The sequence below is a fragment of the Lagenorhynchus albirostris genome, chromosome 11, assembly GCF_949774975.1.
Source record: "Lagenorhynchus albirostris chromosome 11, mLagAlb1.1, whole genome shotgun sequence".
Classification (NCBI taxonomy): Eukaryota; Metazoa; Chordata; class Mammalia; order Artiodactyla; family Delphinidae; genus Lagenorhynchus; species Lagenorhynchus albirostris.
The window spans coordinates 101,894,037-101,913,306 of record NC_083105.1 but is presented as its reverse complement, the minus strand read 5'-3'; the positions used below and the strand labels follow the sequence as shown (position 1 = coordinate 101,913,306).

Sequence of the window (19,270 nt, the reverse complement as noted above, 5' to 3'; positions counted from 1 at the left end):
AGCTAGGCCAGGAGCGGCAAAAGAAGGTGAGAGGAGGGGGAACTCTTTAAATGGCTGCCGGAGAAGTCACTGCAGGCACCCTGCAGAGCTGAAAGGCCAGGAGCACCCACACAGCTGTCTGAGGCATCGGGCCTCCCAGGAGCCAATTCCAGTGACGGTCAAGCACTGGACTGTGAAACTGACTCTTGCATCAAACGGATATAGCTTTGTTAGAAAATACATTCCTCCATGGAGCCAGAACGTAAAACCTTCATATCTGTACTCATTTTTCCAGTACTGGCTTTCCAAAAAAAATACCAAAGAAGAAAGAAAGGGAAAAAACTTTCCTCTTCATGGCTGCCCGTCAAAACACGAGTATAACTAAAATGCCACACGTCTCTCCTTTAGAGTCCCCACAACCACTTGTTATAAAGCATGGTTTCCAGGCCCCTCCAATACTCTTCCGGGCAAATAGAGCACTGGTACATGATAGCAAGTTCCAGGGGCAGCATGATTTTAAAAAGTAAAATGGAACTATGACCTCCCTTGATCAATATTAGTGTAACTAAAAAAAGCAAGTTCATTTTCTGGTTTCTTTTGCACGAAAGAATAAAAAATGGGTTTCCCAACTCATATCTAAGCTGCTATCTTCATAGATTCTGTAAATTAGCAAACCCATAAAACCAATTCTATCACTGAGATGAAATCACACACTAGACCACACTGCAAAATGTAACAGAGGGGAAAAAGAGACTGCAATCCTCTGGCAACTTCTCTTATTTCCTCACAAATAAGCCCTGTCAGGTATTTGTACAACAGTTTTTATTAGACTCACTGGATCATTTTCCATAATACTCCACTACATCCCAGGTAAGCAAATTTACCAGCTCTACAAGAAGCCAATTTCCCACACGCATTTATATACCTTCGCACATGAAAAATCCAATGGACGGGTAGCTTATATTTCTATAAGCCACATATGAACAAATTTTGCTTCTCAAAATGACTGTTAACTCCCCAAAAGGAGCATATCTATCTCACATTTGACTTAATTTTCTCAGGACATTCTCCACAGTGCCTCTAACACATGCCATTTCTGGAACGCCAGAAAAGATCAAATCTATCTGGAAAAGAGACTAGAATACCGATTTATCCACAATACTCTGAATAATCATTCATAATTCATCTCTGTGTTAAAACGGGATTATCAAAAAGAAAAGTTAAACAAATAGTCCAAGACAGAGATCCCAGATTTTGAAATCAGACGCTAAATGACAGTTAAACAATTAGCAACCTCATGAAAAAGTTTATTTAAATTCAAATAATAATGGCTTTCACCATGTAACAAATCAAGGTACAACCTAAAATTATTAAAATGTTAACAGTCACGAGTGTCCAAACAGTGAGAACAAATGACAAAACAAAGATTTACAGAGAGCAAGTCTCTTTTTTAATTTCTGAACTTCAAATTCTCTTGATCCCTAAATAAATAAAATCAAAAAATCAGAATCCTAAATAAAATCAAACTCCAAGAGCAAAAAAATACAAAAAGCAAAACATTAAACTCACTTGCCATACTGTAATAGTTTTTTAAAGGTACTCTGATCACACAAAATTCCAATGAAAGTGGTTTAAAATAATTATTTTAAAAATAAGCTTCCAACTAAACATACAGGAATATTACAAGGCATAATAACCAGAAAGAAGTATGACAGTATCTTTACTAGATGCCGGTTAGAATAAAATTTAAAAATATAAATCATCCAAAGCCTTTGCTTTGCAATTAACCAAGCTCACAGCTGGACTTTTATTCTTCATCAAGTAAACACACCAAAAGCCTTCCTCGGGCTTCCCTGGTGGCGCAGTGGTTGAGAGTCCGCCTGCCGATGCAGGGGACAGGCTTCGTGCCCCGGTCCGGGAAGATCCCACATGCCGCGGAGCGGCTGCGCCCGTGAGCTATGGCCGCTGAGCCTGCGCGTCCGGAGCCTGTTGCTCCGCAACGGGAGAGGCCACAACAGTGGGAGGCCCGCGTACCACAAAAAAAAAAAAAAGACTTTCTCATTCTCAATTTTAAAAAAGAAAAAGAAAAGCCTTTTCCTGTTAAAACATATATTGTTCCATTTCTCCAACACCAGTACTTGAAAGTTCAGTAACAAAAACAGCTGGATATTTATTTTTGAAACAATCTTCTAAAAGGACTTCCTAATAATGAACCATACACATTAGGCAATTCTAAGCAAATGTGTTTTTTCATTTGATAGGATTCTAGACCAAGATCTCTGTGGTCCAATCAGATCAAACATTTAGAATGTGTCTAAATCCCCAATCTCAAACTGAAATGGGGAAATTTGTTTAATTACTGTAAATCCTATTAAACCAATCTTCTTTGTAAAGTGGAAAATGTCCAACCTCTGAGGGCTATGGAGGGTGTAATGAATGCAGAGTTTAATTAGGGCCCACTGCCGGCTCACTATAATCTATTAATTAGCATTCTCAGTTCTCTGTATCTCATTGCAGTGTCTCACTTTACTTTAAAATTGCACCCTTCATTTTTTGGACCAAAGTTATACAATTTTAGGATTGTGTGGTAATTACAGTGGGTGCAGGAAGAATACACTCCTGCCAGCACTGGTGTGTAATTAGGGCAGGGGGCGGAATCTCGATAAGGCATTGTTCACCCTCCTTCAGCACATATGGTTTTTTTGGCATCAGAGCTCTGTGGACTGTTTCACTTCCACCGGACTAAAGTGCTGAGTTCCCACCATAGTCTTTTCAGAAGATTCAAATATTTGCCTTTGAATGTAGCTTGATAATTAGAAAGGTTATTGTCACTGCTTTTTATCCACACAGCTTTTAAAGTATAAGCATAATTAGCTGCCTGAATTATTTGAAAATAAAGAAGTAAGCCAATAATTTCTTTTCTCGTTAAAATGGACTGGAAATTTCCAGGTCGCTGGATAATTAAAACCGTCTTGGTGACAGGCATATTTTCAGCACCATCAAAAAGGTACACTGGCTAGCTAATTCAATGATAAATTCAATAACCTCAATTTAACATTCAACTTCTACCAAAATCTAATTTATATTTTATATATAACCAATCACAGCAAGTTGCCTTTCTTCCACCTTAAATCCTCAAATTTGAAGAATTAAAGAATTTTTTTAAAAAAGGATCCTGAAGTTAAACTTTCCTAAATGTCAAGAGAAAGAGCTGCTACTCACTGTTGGTACTTAATAAATATGTACAATGTTAACTGTTTAAAATTAATTTCTGTTCTGTACTGTCAAGATATTGATTGGCCTTGTGATAGGTATTTTTTTTAAGATTGACTTCTTTAACATTTACTATGGTAAATCTTAACGCTATACCCCACTTAAGTTACACAGCCTGAACAATTTTGATAATGGATCTTAGAGCATGTGGCAAAATTACATTCTCTTAAGAAGTGAAAAAAGATAATGTATGCTGAAAGAAAAGAGGAAGAGAAAGAGAAGCTAGGGAAAAGAAACAAGCAAGAATGGTGAGCAAGCAGACATGGCAGCCAGAAAAAAATTAAAGCACAGGACCAATCTGGAAAAGGCGAAGAAATGGAGAGCACAAAATACTAAGAAAAACAGGAAGAAGGAAAATAAATGAACCAAGAAGGGAAAGACCTAGAAAGAAAAGAGAAAGAATGGCTCATTTCATTTATGTACATGAATTGTTTCATAAATACAGAATACAGAAAGGCAAACATATATATATAACTAACCTGGTTTTCCTCCTGCACAACTCTATACTGTTCCTTCCAAATAGTGATTTTGGAAGCTTCATCTTTTCTCAGGGCTCGTTCTTTCTTCAGCTCTGGGCTCCAGAAGGTCTTGATGCTATTCATTGAAGAACTTAATTTGCTCTCCTTTACTTCCACATCCTTTCGCAAGAGATCATTTTCCCTTAATACTTCCTTCAGCTGTGTCTGCAGATCCATGATTGTGTTATCTCTTGCTTGACGAAGAGAGTGAGGAACAGTGGATGCCATGCTCACAGGAGGGAGGTGATGCTCTCCAAATGCTATGGTGTCACTAGCAACCCCACTGCTAGCTATATTGGGGCTACTGCCCATAGCAGTCATCCTCACACCATAAGGCAGACGTCCTCCAGAACGGCCAAGGGTCATGGTGCTTTTAGGTGTTTCCGAACCCACATTTTCATGGTCACTTAGGTACATAGGGCCAGAAGTGGCATAGGCAGCGTTTAAGGACTGGATATTCTCCATTGAAAGGGTTTTCCCACTGCCACCTCCGACACTGCTTCCAGAACTCCCTCCTGTACTATTGGTTCGACGATGACCCAAGCGAGGGGAACGTGGAAGCCGAGGTGATCGCCCAGGGCTCTGGTTGCTTGGTTCCACCTTCCCAACTGAGCGAGCACTTCCATACATGGTTGCAAGATGAATTCAGGTGCCAGGAAAGGTGTAAAGCAGAAAACAAAATACGGAACTCTGTGAGGTTTCTCTATGGCTATAAGTTTGCTGAAGGCTAATCAGAAATACCAGGTCCTCAGCTGCCCAATCTTGAAGAAATAGCTTACACCATATCTGTAATGAAAAGATCACACATTAACTCCTCCAGAAAGAAACATTTCCCCTCTCAGACACTTTTCATTGCCCCCCTTGAGCAAGACCTCCCCTTCGATCATCTATTTACTCCTGCCCCTGTCTACAGCGTAACTTATTTCTCAGTAAACATCATTGTAAAAACACTCAACATGTCTCGAAACTGAATACTGAAACCATACCAAGCAAAGGGAAAAGAAGAAGAGATAAGACTGTAAACATTGGCAAGAAAAGGATAAAACTCAGTGCTTGAATATATGATTTTTCTAACTGGAAAATCCAAGATCATCAGCTGACAACTACGAGAACCAATAAGAGAACTCACTCAACAAACTGCTTAGGCACAGATCAATATATACGTATCAGTACTTTTCTGTGCACTAGTAATAACAACTGGAAAATGCAATTAAAAAAAGATCCCACTCACAAGAGCAACAAAACCATAAAGACACTTTGCTATATAAATATAACAAAAATGTGTAAGAATTTTTGGAAAAACTACAAAACACTCCTGAACAAAAGGAAAGTTATCCATGTTCACGGAGGAGAAGACAAACATTGTAAAGGTATCCATTCTTCCCCAGCTACTCCACATGCCAATGAAAATCTCTACAGGATTCCTCACATAACCCAACAAGCTGACTCCAAAATGCAAATGGAGGAGTAAAGGTACTACGATAACCAAAACAATCTGAAACAGAAGAACAAAGGAAGATGTCCCCTAAATAGCAAGACACATTATAGGTCCATGATCCTTTATTTGCAATGCAGAAGTGTTTTAAAATTGTGAAAGTAAGGGGTTTTTTTTCTTTTTAACTTATTTAGTGGTAAAACCTGGCAGGATTTGATATGAGGTCACTTATTGTTTATACGTATCTCACCTAGTGTGATTATTCGTACACGTCACTGGGAAAACAATGTGTATGATTACAGGATACTGCATAACGCCCACTGGGCATTATGGGGAAAAAACCTGGACTCCAAAACCATATCTGACCCCTAGGATTTCTCATAAGGACTCGGAGCCTTTTAAAGCTATAGTGATTAAAACTGCACAGAAATGGCCAAGAATAGGCTCTAAATTATATATGTGAATTTAGTAGATGCTAAAAGTTAACATTTCAAAACAGTGAGAAAAGGACAAATCATTCAATAAATGGAGTTCCAACAACTGGTGCTCTTGGAAAAAAATAAATTACATCCTTACTTCACACAGTACACAGAAATAAATTCTATGTACATTAAAGATACAAATTTTAAAACTATTAAAAGTACTAGAAGAGGGACTTCCCTGATGGCACTGTGGTTAAGAATCGGCCTGTCAACGCAGGGGACACAGGTTTGATCCCTGGTCCAGGAGGATCCCACATGCTGCGAGCAACTAAGCCCGTGTACCACAACTACTGAGCCTGCGGTCTAGAATCCGCAAGCCACAACTACTGAGCCCGTGTGCCTAGAGCCCACGCCCCGCAACGAGAAGCCACCGCAGTGAGAAGCCCGCGCACCGCAACAAAGAGTAGCCCCCACTTGCCACAACTACAGAAAGCCCGCGCGCAGCAACGAAGACCCAACGCAGCCAAAAATAAGTAAATAAATAAATAAATTTTTTTAAAAAGTACTAGAAGGGTTTTCCCTGGTGGCGCAGTGGTTGAGAGTCCGCCTGCCGATGCAGGGGACACGGGTTCGTGCCCCGGTCCGGGAAGATCCCACATGCCGCGGAGCGGCTACGCCCGTGAGCCACGGCCGCTGAGCCTGCGCGTCCAGAGCCTGTGCTCCGCAACGGGAGGGGCCACAGCAGTGAGAGGCCCGCGTACCTCAAAAAAATAAAAATAAAAAAAATTTTTTAAAAAGTACTAGAAGAAAACGTAGGTGAATATCCTTGTGAACTTGAGTTAAGGTAGGGCTTCTTAAATAAGAAACAAAAGGCAAAAAAACAAAGAAAAATGACTAATATTCAATCATGTCAAAATGACAAAATACACCAAAAATTAAAAGAAAAACCAAACTCTTGGTGAAAAAATATCTAACATAGGTATAAAGATTTGTATACAAAATATATAAAGAATTCCTACATGAGAAACGCCAAATTTGAAACAGCAGCGGTTAGATGGGAAGGGAATTTGCCTTCTGAGCTTGGGGGGAAATGTGTGTGGAGGCTTTAGCTTCACTTGTAAAGCTTTAGACTCACAGTACTCAAATGCTTCAATCTTTTAATAGGAAAATATGTTCATATTCTACAAGTATAGTAATTAAGACATTTTAAAAACACATATCATAGCTATCTACTTTCTACACTCCTCTCAAACATAAATCAGTACAGATCTAAACTAGGTCTCTGTGATTTCCTAATATCATTCTACCAAAGAATTGGCTTAGGTCAAGAAACAGATTTCAACATATTAAATAATATTTTAATATGCAATTGAGAGTGCAATCCAAGTAAATCACATGGTCAAAAGATTTTAAAGGGTCTGTATGTTTGAACCAAACTCAAACAAGTTAAAGATCTTCAGAAATATGAATATACTGGCAGTCTCGTCTCTAGTGATCCAGTAAAGATAGACCACTAAAGATAGACCTAAGGTAACAACAAGCAGGACAGGAAAAACACAGAGTCTGAACCTTCCGTCTCAGAAATAGCAATAGTACACCAAGTTCAGATATTGCAATATTCTACTAGTAATGTTAGGAAATTCCTTCCCAGGACTAACCTACCTCAGAAAGTAAACATTCCTTTTCATGATTAATCTGGACTGTAAGGTAGGTGACACACTACTGTTCAAGTGAACTCTATTTCAAGACCAAAGAGGGATGCAAAGTTTTTTATTTTTTTTAAGTCATCTGAATATTGCTTAAAATTAGAGAGCTATTCATTACCCAGAATCCCTTGAATGATAACAGAAGCTAACATACAGTAAGTGTTTACCATATGTCAGGCACTGTGCTAAGAATTTTATAAGATTTAATTTAATATTTATAAGCCCCCTACAACACAGGCATTGTCGTTAGCTCCACTTTACAGATGAAGAAAGTGAGGCCTATAGGTGTTAAGTGACTTAGCTATTAAGTGGTAGGATGCCCTAATTCCAGAGCCCTGGAAACCCTTAACTACTATGCTTATCCACCATCATCTGCTGATGTTAACACCTCAATTGTCCGTAGGATATTAAAGGCCTCCAGTTTTAAGGCAGGGTGTCCTACTAATCTAGGACTCTAAACCTAAACTTTAAGGCACACCTTAGGTTTTCCATGGTGTAATGCTTCAATAATCACATTTATCTTTCTATTAAGGAGAAAGTCTTTTTTAAAAGATGGTGGGCAAAAAGAACAAAATAAGGAAAACTAACAAAATAAAGAATAATAATTCAGAGTCTCAGGAATCATGCCATCAGAACTTTAAAGTGCCACAGTCAAGAAAAAAATTCCCAACTGTGCTTTTGTGCAAAACTCTATTTTCCTGTAGTCAAGTAACTAAGCCACACTATTAAACAGGCTAAGATCCAGCAACAAAAATCCACATCGAGTTTTCAACTTTAGCGGGTGCACTCTAACATTCAAGCCACTTTCAGACCCAAAATGCCATTTGCATGTGGAGTCTTTTGTTGCTATCAGAACTATATTCATTTCTACAACAAAAGAAGAGAATTCACCAGCTCTGTCTAAAGCCCTCATTCTGGCTTTCTAATATGAGCTTCAGGGAAGACTGGGCTTCAAAATGTTTAATTACTTTTAAAAATCTGCCAGATCCATCACCACAAGATAATAATTCTTGCACTTTAAACAGCTAACAAAAAATAATTCCGACCAGAAAATAAAAAAAGTTAAGCCATGTGATTTCATTTATATAAAATTCTAGAAGGACTCCATTATGACAGAAAGTACATCAGTATGTGCCTGGGACTGGGGCTGAGGGATGCACGGATCATGAAGGGGTAGGAGGAAATTTTTGGAGTGATGAAAATGTTCACTATCTTGACTGGGGTGAGGCTTCCCAGGCATATACAGGTCAAAACTCATTGAACTACAGACTTTAAATATGTTCAGTTTATTGTACATAAATTATACCACAAAAGTTTGAAAAAAATAATTTCACATTCCAAACTCCCCTGCCCTTGATTAATCCAAAAGAAACACTTTCACCAATTACCTACCTGGAGTCCTGACTGCTGCTGGAAAAAGTCATGCATCTGTTCAGTTTGGGCCCATAGTGTTGGCCCCAGAGTCCGACAAGTCCCTTAGTTTGCTTCCTATCCAATATTTTGTTAGCTCCCTATCTAGTATCTGTTGTGGTTACTTCAAACCTTCTCCTTCTACTTATCAGACAGAAAACATGAGTCTCCTGAGTCAGAGACAAAGAACTTTATTACTCACAGCACAGCCAGCAGTATAAGCATCCTGTTACCCCCAAGTCCCACAAGGTGACACAAGGGGGCCCAGACAGATGCTACACATGCAGTGGATTTACAGAGGAACGCTGAGTTTAGGAAATCCACCACTTTTACAGCAAGCAGTAAGTAAGCCTGGTCTTCCCCAACGGGAGACGTTACCTCATCCCTCAAGGTGGCTCACTGCAAACACAATCCTGAGAAACGACCCACGTTAAGAGCAGTCAGGCCCTCGCATTCAGGACATGCAGGAAAGAAGAGACCCATGGAGGACTCACTCTCCCGACAAGTAGTTGTGGTAGTTTTAAGGTACCTGAATAAATTCTTTGATACTCCTCCCTTCAAGAGGGGAAGCAAAATTCCTCTCCCTTTGAATGTGTACTAGACTTAAAGGATTTGCTTCTGATGATGTATCACTTCCAAGACTAACTCATAAAGACACTGGGACTTAAGTCTTGGTCACTCTCTTGGGTCACTCGCTGTGGGGGAGTTAGCTACCATGCCGCTGAGCCTGCGCGTCCGGAGCCTGTGCTCCGCAACGGGAGAGGCCACAACAGTGAGAGGCCCGCGTACCGCAAAAAAAAAAAGAATAGGGAATTCTGTACCTAAATCTTAATTCCAAGAAAACAGCATAAGCTCAACAAGAACAGACTAATACCCCTCATCTTCTAAGAAAATTTTTTAATTCATACACACAAACACACACAGCAATCATGCAGAAAATATCATGCCTATGTGTACGTATCTGTTCTCAATACTGAAAAATCTGTCAAGTTAGTATCATAGCCAGACTTATCAACTACCTAAAATGAGTTGTTTTATCCTATATTTTGAGTTTTAAAAAATACCTAAAACACCAGCACAGCATTTAAATCTCTGCAAGTCTGCCCAGATTTAGGTTTTTTAGAAAGATCCTAAAATCTAATTCTGATAAGAACATTACCAGAAATTTGGTTTATCTTAAATTTGGTGTTTATTAACAACATAGTTCCACCATCAATTCCTACTTCCATATTCCCATAAAAAATTTACAATTTTTAGAGCTCTTCAAGTTCACCAAAGAAGCATTCTTAACTCTAAAACAACATGAAAGCCTTAAAATACTGGGGCCGCCTATCAAGAGAAGGCACAATTGTTTCTCAGAAAAGAAAGTCAAAAAAACTAAAAAGAATTCAGTTCTGGTGACATACACCTATAAGCAAAGATTTTTTTCTAAGATATACAAGACAGTCAACATTCAAAAAGATTAGGTTAATTTTTTTTTTTTTTTTTTTTGCGGTACACGGGCCTCTCACTGTTGTGGCCTCTCCCGTTGCAGAGCACAGTCTCCACACGCACAGGCTCAGCGGCCATGGCTCATGGGCCCAGCCGCTCCGCGGCATGTGGGATCTTCCCGGACCGGGGCACAAAGCCGTGTCCCCTGCATCAGCAGGCGGACTCTCAACCACTGCACCACCAGGGAAGCCCCCTAGGTTAATTCTTAAAACAATGAGTCACTTTTTTTAAACTTACCCAAATGAAGTGGAATGGCAAAAGTTAAAAATACAATTCCAAATCATGAAGCAACAGTGCTCAGGATACATGGACATGGTAGTTTTTATATTTTCCTCCTTAATTAACACTGCTGCCCTCTGTATTAAAGCATATTAGTAACACTCTGCTTAAGTATGAAACCAAAAATGTAACCTGAAATCTTTTCTACAGGGTAAGTATAAAAATGTGCAAAACAAAATGCAATGCATAGACCTTAAATATTTACATTTCACCCTAACAAGCGCCCTGTGAAGTAATTCTTGTGCTCCTGAGGCTTAGTTGTGTAGCAACTAGAAGGGAAGGCTTGGGCTGGTTCAGCTCCACCATTTAAACATTGTAGCTTTCAACGAATAAATAAATCTCACAGTGCCGCAGTATCATCTATTAAATGGGCATATCATCTTTCTCAAAGGATAGCTAAAAAGATCAAATTAGTGAGTGAGTATAAAATATCTGGTTCCTGGTAGGTTTTCAATAAATGTTAGTCATTGCATGTCTAGGAATTTATCTTACACATATTTTCACACAAGTGGGAAAACTGAGTAAAAATAAACTGCAGACTTCTTTGAAGTAACAAGACTCTGGTTAATAGTCTATATAATTACGGGAATACTGTGCAGGTATTAAAAAGAATAAGGTTAAGTCTGCAAGTAGTGATAAGAAAAGAGATACAAGATATACAAGATACATTTTTTAACATCTTTATTGGAGTATAATTGCTTTACAATGTTGTGTTAGTTTCTGCTGTATAACAAAGTGAATTAGCTCTATGTATACATATATCCCCATATCCCCTCCCTCTTGTGTCTCCCTCCCACCCTTCCTATTCCACCCCTCTAGGTGGCTGCAAAGCACCAAGTTGATCTCCCTGTGCTATGCGGCTGCTTCCCACTAGCCATGCATTTTACATTTGGTAGTGTATATATGTCAATGTTACTCTCTCACTTCCTCCCAGCTTACCCTTCCCCCTCCCCATGTCCTCCAGTCCATTCTCTACGTCTTGTGTCTTTCTTTATTCCTGTCCTGCCCCTAGAGTCATCAGAACCTTTTTTTTTAGATTATATATATATATATATATATATACACACACACATATGTTAGCATACGGTATTTGTTTTTCTTTCTGACTTACTTCACTCTGTATGACAGACTCTAGGTCCATCCACCTCACTACAAATAACTCAATTTCGTTTCTTTTTATGGCTAATATTCCACTGTATATATGAGCCACATCTTCTTTACCCATTCATCTGTCGATGGACACTTAGGTTGCTTCCATGTCCTGGCTATTGTAAATAGTGCTGCAATGAACACTGTGGTACATGACTCTTTTTGAATTATGGTTTTCTCAGGGTATATGCCCAGTAGTGGGATTGCTGGGTCATATGGTAGTTCTATTTTTAGTTTTTTAAGGAACCTCCATACTGTTCTCCATAGTGGCTGTATCAGTTTACATTCCCACCAACAGTGCAAGAGGGTTCCCTTTTCTCCACACCCTCTGCAGCACTTACTGTTTGTAGATTTTTTGATGATGGCCATTCTGGCTGGTGTGAGGTGATACCTCACTGTGGTTTTGATTTGCATTTCTCTAAAGAATAGTGATGTTAAGCAGCCTTTCATGTGTTTGTTGACAATCTGTATACCTTCTTTGAAGAAATGTCTGTTTAGGTCTTCTGTCCATTTTTGGATTAGGGTGTTTTTTTGATATTGAGTTGCATGAGCTGCTTGTATATTTTGGAGATTAATCCCTTGTCAGTTGCTTCGTTTGCAAATATTTTCTCCCATTCTGAGGGTTGTCTTTTTGTCTTTTTGTCTTTTTTGTCGTTTCCTTTGCTGTGCAAAAGCTTTTAGGTTTCATTAGGTCCCATTTGTTTATTTTTGTTTTAATTTCCATTTCTCTAGGAGGTGGGTCAAAAAGGATCTTGCTGTGATTTATGTCATAAAGTGTTCTGCCTATGTTTTCCTCTAAGAGTTTTATAGTGTCTGGCCTTACATTTAGGTCTTTAATCCATTTTGAGTTTATTTTTGTGTATCGTGTTAGGGAGTGTTCTAATTTCATTCTTTATGTAGCTGTCCAGTTTTCCCAGCACCACTTATTGAAGAGGCTGTCTTTTCTCCATTGTATATTCTTGCCTCTTTTATCAAAGATAAGGTGACCATAGGTGCGTGGGTTTGTCTCTGGGCTTTCTGTCCTGTTGCATTGATCTGTGCTTCTGTTTTTGTGCCAGTGCCATACATTTTTAAATTTATACAAAGAACACAAGAATTCGTGCGGAAAAGTGGGTTTTCACATTTTTCTTTTCTGCACTGAGGTTTTAACATGAATATGAATTACTTTTATGATTTAAAAAGTAATTATAGAGCTTCCCTGGTGGCGCAGTGGTTGAGAGTCTGCCTGCCAATGCAGGGGACGCGGGTTCGTGCCCTGGTCCGGGAAGATCCCACATGCCGCAGAGCGGCTGGGCCCATGAGCCGTGGCCGCTGGACCTGCGCATCCGGAACCTGTGCTCCGCAACGGGAGAGACCACAACAGTGAGAGGCCCGCGTACCACAAAAAAAAAAAAAAACAGTAATTATAGACCCATACATATATGGACAACTCATTTGTGACAGAAGTGCAGAGGCGATACAGTGGAGAAAGTGAGGCAGTGGGGCTCCCATGGAAGGAGACCTGAACGCACACCTCCGTGGTTGCCACAGTCCACCCCTCACCCTGCAGTCACTTCTGCACACAGGGACGGGAAGCAGCTTCTCCAGGATTCTCACGGGCCTCTGTTCTTGAGGGGATCAGAGAAGAGGAAGGTTACTGGAAGAAACTAGAGCTGCCGCTGGTCTCAGGAGCACAAATGGTCTCATCTCTCCCTCCTCCACTACCCTAAATGGCACCCAGCCTCAGTTTGCACCCAGCAAGGCTTAGTGGCTTACCTGATGGCAATCCAAACACTCCTTCCTAATAGGCCCTCGGCATGTCCTTCTCAGGCCAGGGCTGCTTCACATGTCCGTTCACAGTTAAGATGGGGCAAGGGGGTACCAAAAGGTGTCCAGCTGGATCACCTCGGTTCTACTACATGCATTATCCCTGCCCCCATTATGGTCACAATAGTGAAAAGTTACGATCTCAATGTCCAACAATGGGGTACTGGCTATGTAAGTTAAGGTACAACTATAAGATGGGTTACTATCTATAGTGAGTTGAATAGCATCCCCCCAAAATTCATGTCCACTAGAAACGCCAGAATGTAACCTTATTGGGAAATCAAGTCTTTGCAGATGTAACCAAGTTAAGATGAGTTTATACTGGATTACGTTAGGTTCTAAATCCAACTGGTGTCTTTCTATGAGGAAAGAGAGAGATTCAGTCACAGAGACGCACAATAAGACCACGCAAGAAGGGAGGCTGAGATTGGAGTGATGCGGTTACAAGCTAAGGAACACCAAGGATTGCCAGGAGCCACGAGAAGCCAGGAAGAGGCAACGAGGGGTCCTCTCTAGAGGCTTGAGAGGGAGCAAGGCGCTGCCTACACTGATTTTGTACTTCTAGCCTCCAGAATTATGAGAGAATAAATGTCTATTGTTCTATGCCACCAAGTTTCTGGTAATTTGCTACAGAAGACCTAGAAAATACACCATGTCATTACAAATGATGATGTGGCTCTATACTTAACAACAGAGAAAGGTATTTGTGATCTATTGTCAAACCAAGCAGAAAAAAGAAGAAGTTATACACACAGATTCCACCTGAGTTTGTGTTTTTAATGTTACAGCAGGATACACGATTCTGGGTAGTAAGATTTCGGGGTGATGATCTCACTTCCTCTCCAAGCCATAAATTTTCTTCTATGAAGACATACTATTTTTATAATCAGGACAAAACAATAAACCAATTTTGGGAAGGGTAGTGTAAAGATATCCAACAGAAATGGTATAGATAAGGCTCTAGGTACTAAAAACTCCCACTACCACTTCTAGAATAAAGCCAGAATGGTTTCCTTATAGCCAAATTCAATGGATTCTCTTCACTTCTACTGCATTTGATGCTACTGAACACTTCTTTTTATTTTTTTAATAAATTTATTTATTTGTTTATTTATTTTTGGCTGCGTTGGGTCTTCGTTCGTATGCGGACTTTCTCTAGTTGCGGTGAGCAGGGGCCACTCTTCACCACGGTGCCCGGGCTTCTCACTGTGGTGGCCTCTCCCAGTGCGGAGCATGAGCTCCAGGTGCTCGGGCTTCAGTAGTTGTGGCACGTGGGCTCAGCAGCTGTGGCTCACGGGCTCTAGAGCGCAGGCTCAGCAGCCGTGTCGCACGGGCCTAGTTGCTCCGCAACATGTGGGATCCTCCCGGACCAGGGCTCAAACCCGTGTCCCCTGCAATGGCAGGCGGACTCTCAACCACTGCGCCACCAGGGAAGTCCCGCTACTGAACACTTCTACCTTGAAACTCTTACCTGGGTCTGTCTAATACTCTTCTGCTACTCCTATTATCTCTCCAGGACAATTCTTTTCTACTACATTTTATTGGCTCCTCTTCCTCCGCCTACCTTTAAAACACTAGTATATGCATATGATATCACTTATACGTGGAATCTAAGATAAGACACAAATGCACCTATATATGAAACAGAAACAGAATCATGGACATAGAGTACACACTGGTGGTTGCCAAGGTGGAGGGGGTTGGGGGAGGGATGGAATGGGAGGTTGGGATTAGCAGATGTAGGCTTTTATATATGGAATGAATAAACAACAAGGTCCTACTGTATAGCACAGAGAACTGCATTCTATATCCTGTGGTAAACCATAATGGAAATTAACAGAACACTGTAAATCAACTATACTTCAATTTAAAAAAAATACGGATAAAACACTGGTGTATGCCTTAGAGCGCTGTCCTCAAACATGTTCCTGGGCAATCTCATCCACAGCCACTGTTTCAACTAGTTTCAATTATTACCTATTTTAAGTAGTACTTATTTTAATTTAGGTTATCTCCATAGTCCCAACTCTGGCTTCTCCCTTGGGCTGCAGACTTACATGATCAACTACTTACTGTACACATCTGCCAAGATTTCCCATAGGTAACTCAACGGCTCTAACTGAACGTATATTTGCCCTAAATATGCTCCTCTCCTCCTATGTTCCCTATTTTGATAGAATTCATTTTGACTCCCCCTTTTCACTCCTCTATTCAGCTTCCCATTAACTAATCAATCACTGGGCACCATCAAGCTTATCTTTCTAATATACTTCCTTTCCATCAAGCTTATCTTTCTAATATATTTCCTTTCTATCTCTACTGACTCATCCTGTGTGGCCAGTACTATCACAACAATCTCTGAAAACAGTCTCCTTGCCTATACAGTCTTGCCTCTTTCCAATCTACTGATGATCCTTAATTTTATTTTCTCAACCCAACATATTTAAGGGATATGACACATTATCATCATCAATAAGAGCAGTTCACTTTGATAGACATTCTCAAATTGAGGGTGGAGGAACATGAGGTCAGAGGGTTATTTTTCACTTGATGAGAGCTCCATATTCTAATATCCTACTCTGGACATTTCATATAAATACTATATGAGGCCTTTTGTGTCTGGTTTCTTTCATTCAGCATGATGTTTTCATGGTTCCTTTATTTTGTAGCATGTGTCAGTACTTCATTCCGTTTTATGCTGAATAGTATTTCACTGTATGGATATTCTACATTTTGCTTACCCATTCATCAGCTGAAGGACATTTGGGTTGTTGATATTATGTATAATCCTACTACAGACATTCGTGTACAAGTTTCTGTGTGAACAAAAGTCTGCAATTCTCTTGGGTATATACCTAAGAGTGCAATTGTTTGGGCAATATAAAAGCTCTGTTTAGGGAATTCCCTTGTGGTCTAGTGCTTAGGATTTGGCGCTTTCACTGCCCTGGCCCCGGTTCAATCCCTGGTTAGGGAACTGAGATCCTGCAAGCCACACGGTGCGGCCAAAAAAAAACAAAAACAAAAACTCTGTTTTGGGCTTCCCTGGTGGCGCAGTGGTTAAGAATCCGCCTGCCAATGCAGGGAACACGGGTTCAAGTCCTGGTTCGGGAAGATCCCACATGCCGTGGAGCAACTGAGCCTGCGCTCTAGAGCCCGCGAGCCACAACTACTGAGCCTGTGTGCCATACCTACTAAAGCCCGTACGCCTGGAGCCCGTGCTCCACAACAAGAGGAGCCACCACAATAAGAAACCTGTGCACCGCAACGAAGAGTAGCCCCCACTCGCCACAACTAGAGAAAGCCCGCGTGCAGCAACAAAGACCCAACGCAGCCAAAAATAAATAAATTAATAAATTAAAAAACAAACAAAAAAACTCTGTTTTGGGCTTCCCTGGTGGCGCAGTGGTTGAGAGTCCGCCTGCCGATGCAGGGGACACGGGTTCGTGCCCCGGTCCGGGAAGATCCCACGTGCCGCGGAGCGGCTGGGCCCGTGAGCCATGGCCACTGAGCCTGCGCGTCCGGAGCCTGTGCTCTGCAACGGGAGAGGCCACAGCAGTAAGAGGCGCGCATACCGCAAAAAAAAAAAAAAAAAAACCTGTTTTAACTTTTTAAGAAATATCAAACTGTTTTCCAAAGCATCTGCAACATTTCACATTCTTAGCAGCAACCTATGAGGAGCCCAATTTCTCCATATCCTCACCAATACCTGTTACCATACGTCTTTTTTATTACAGTCATCCTAATGAATATGAAGTGTTATTTTATTGTGGTCTTGATGTTATGACTTTTCATTTAAATAATAATCTTTAAAAAATCACAAGCATATTTGGAGTCATTTGGTGTACTTTTTGGTACACTTTTTGGTATTATGTGTTATTAATGTATTTAACCTATGACATTAAATGTTACTATTAAATGAGTGATACATGCATGTAGAAATTAAAATTCAAACAATAAAAAGTAAGTCTCTCCCCAGTGAGTTCTCCTCATTAGAGATAACTACTTTTGACCATTCTGCTTTTAATTCTAGTGGTTACCTCCATAACTCTAAATTGTTTGACTCCTAATCACTAAATTTAATCTCCATAACTTATTTCTTCATAACATTTATTACCATATAATACACAATTTCTTTCACTTCTCTGTTTATTGTCAGTCTCCTTCACTAGAGTGAAAGCCCCAAGAGGACAGTGATTGTTCCCTTTTCTGCTCACTGCTGCACCTCAGCACCTAGAATGGGGCCTGGCACATAAAAGGTAGTCAATACATTTATATTAAATTAAGGAATAAGTATCTACTTCTTGATTTATCTAAATCTTTAAATACATTTTCTTGAGTCTCTCCCCATAAAAGGTGAAGAATTTTGTTCATAACCCTCTTTTTTTCCCAATTTTTGTTGAATTATAGTTTACTTCTAGTTTTCTAATGGTTATCTTTATAATTTTAACTAATATACCTTAACTTTCCTCCATAAAATTTAAACTCTTAACCTCCCACCACCATCTCAGTATATGATGAGGAACAGAGAGTTCCAATACACGCAGCTACCTCACATTTATGACCTACACCGTTACTTTTACATTGTATAGGTATGTGACATTTATTTTCTGATCTATAACTGTCTTTTCTTTGTCTACAAATCAAATCTGAAGACAGAAAGCCAATAAACAGTTTACAATATGATGATAACGTAAACAACACTCACTGCAGAACCAAGTAGCAATTGGAACTACAGAGAACACACAATTCCATTTGTTCCCTTCCAAGGATTTACAATTTACAATTACCCTCTTTACATGTTGTCTGTATTTCTTATTACACCATAGTCTATGAAAATACGATTTTTATACACACACACACCCTTGTTCATTACTGTATCATGCACAGCCCTTACTACTATACCTGGCACACAGTATGCATTCAATAAGTACATGTTTGTAAACAGATGAATAGATTTGTGGAAGGAAGGGGAGGGGAGAAAAGAAGAGGGAAGGTCAGATCATCAAGGATACCAAAGCCAATCTACTTTAGACATTAAGTATCTTTATACAACATCCATCCTCCAGCATCAACCTGAGACAGGGTTAAAGTGGAAGGAAATGAATCTACATACCCTATGAGATCTATCAGTCAAGCAAATGTCAACTAAACATTAAGTTAGAATTTTTAAAAAAGTGGTATCCTGTTTCTGTAATTATAAAATTTTTATTGCTTTTACTAACTCATTTCTCCTATTTTTAAAACCCTTCTATACATGGGAGCAGGAAGGAGGAGGGGATTTTGAGTTTTTCTCCCTTAGTTCTTCAGTACAGTTCCTTCTGAAAAACTTCAATCTTAACTGCTATAAGAAAAGTGCTTTTTCTTTGAATTGAGTTGAATATTTTAAAACGCTGTATTTCAACATTTTTTTTATTGAAGTACAGTTGATTTACAATATTGTGTTAGTTTCAGGTGTACAGCACAGTGCTTCAGTTTATATATACATACATATATACATATTCTTTTTCAGATTCTTTTCCTGTATAGGTTATTACAAAATACTGAGTGGCGTTCCCTATGCTATACAGCAGGTCCTTGTTGGTTATCTATTTTATATACAGTAGTGTGCACATGTTAATCCCAAACTCCTAATTTATTCCTCCCCCCCAACATTTTTAAGATTCTGTTCATTTTGTTAAAGGGTTAAATATGTCACTAGGGACAAGAAATGTGCTGCTATCTTAAGTCCTCTATGAAAAGATTAACAATAGACCAAAATTTTTTAATCCAATTCAAGTAAAATTTTGCAGAATCTATCAAGTT

At 39.7% G+C, this 19,270-nt stretch overlaps 1 protein-coding gene across 2 annotated transcripts in view; it reads right to left on the bottom strand.

Moving 5' to 3' along the window:
- ERC1 (ELKS/RAB6-interacting/CAST family member 1) overlaps positions 1-19,270 on the bottom strand; it is a 415,242-nt gene that overhangs the window by 352,771 nt on the left and 43,201 nt on the right. For both annotated transcript variants that reach the window (XM_060164429.1, XM_060164430.1), the window contains exon 2: positions 3,732-4,556. In XM_060164429.1, the coding sequence (XP_060020412.1) occupies positions 3,732-4,400 (669 nt within the window). In that variant the 5' untranslated portion in view covers positions 4,401-4,556. The remainder of the gene's footprint in view (positions 1-3,731; positions 4,557-19,270) is intronic.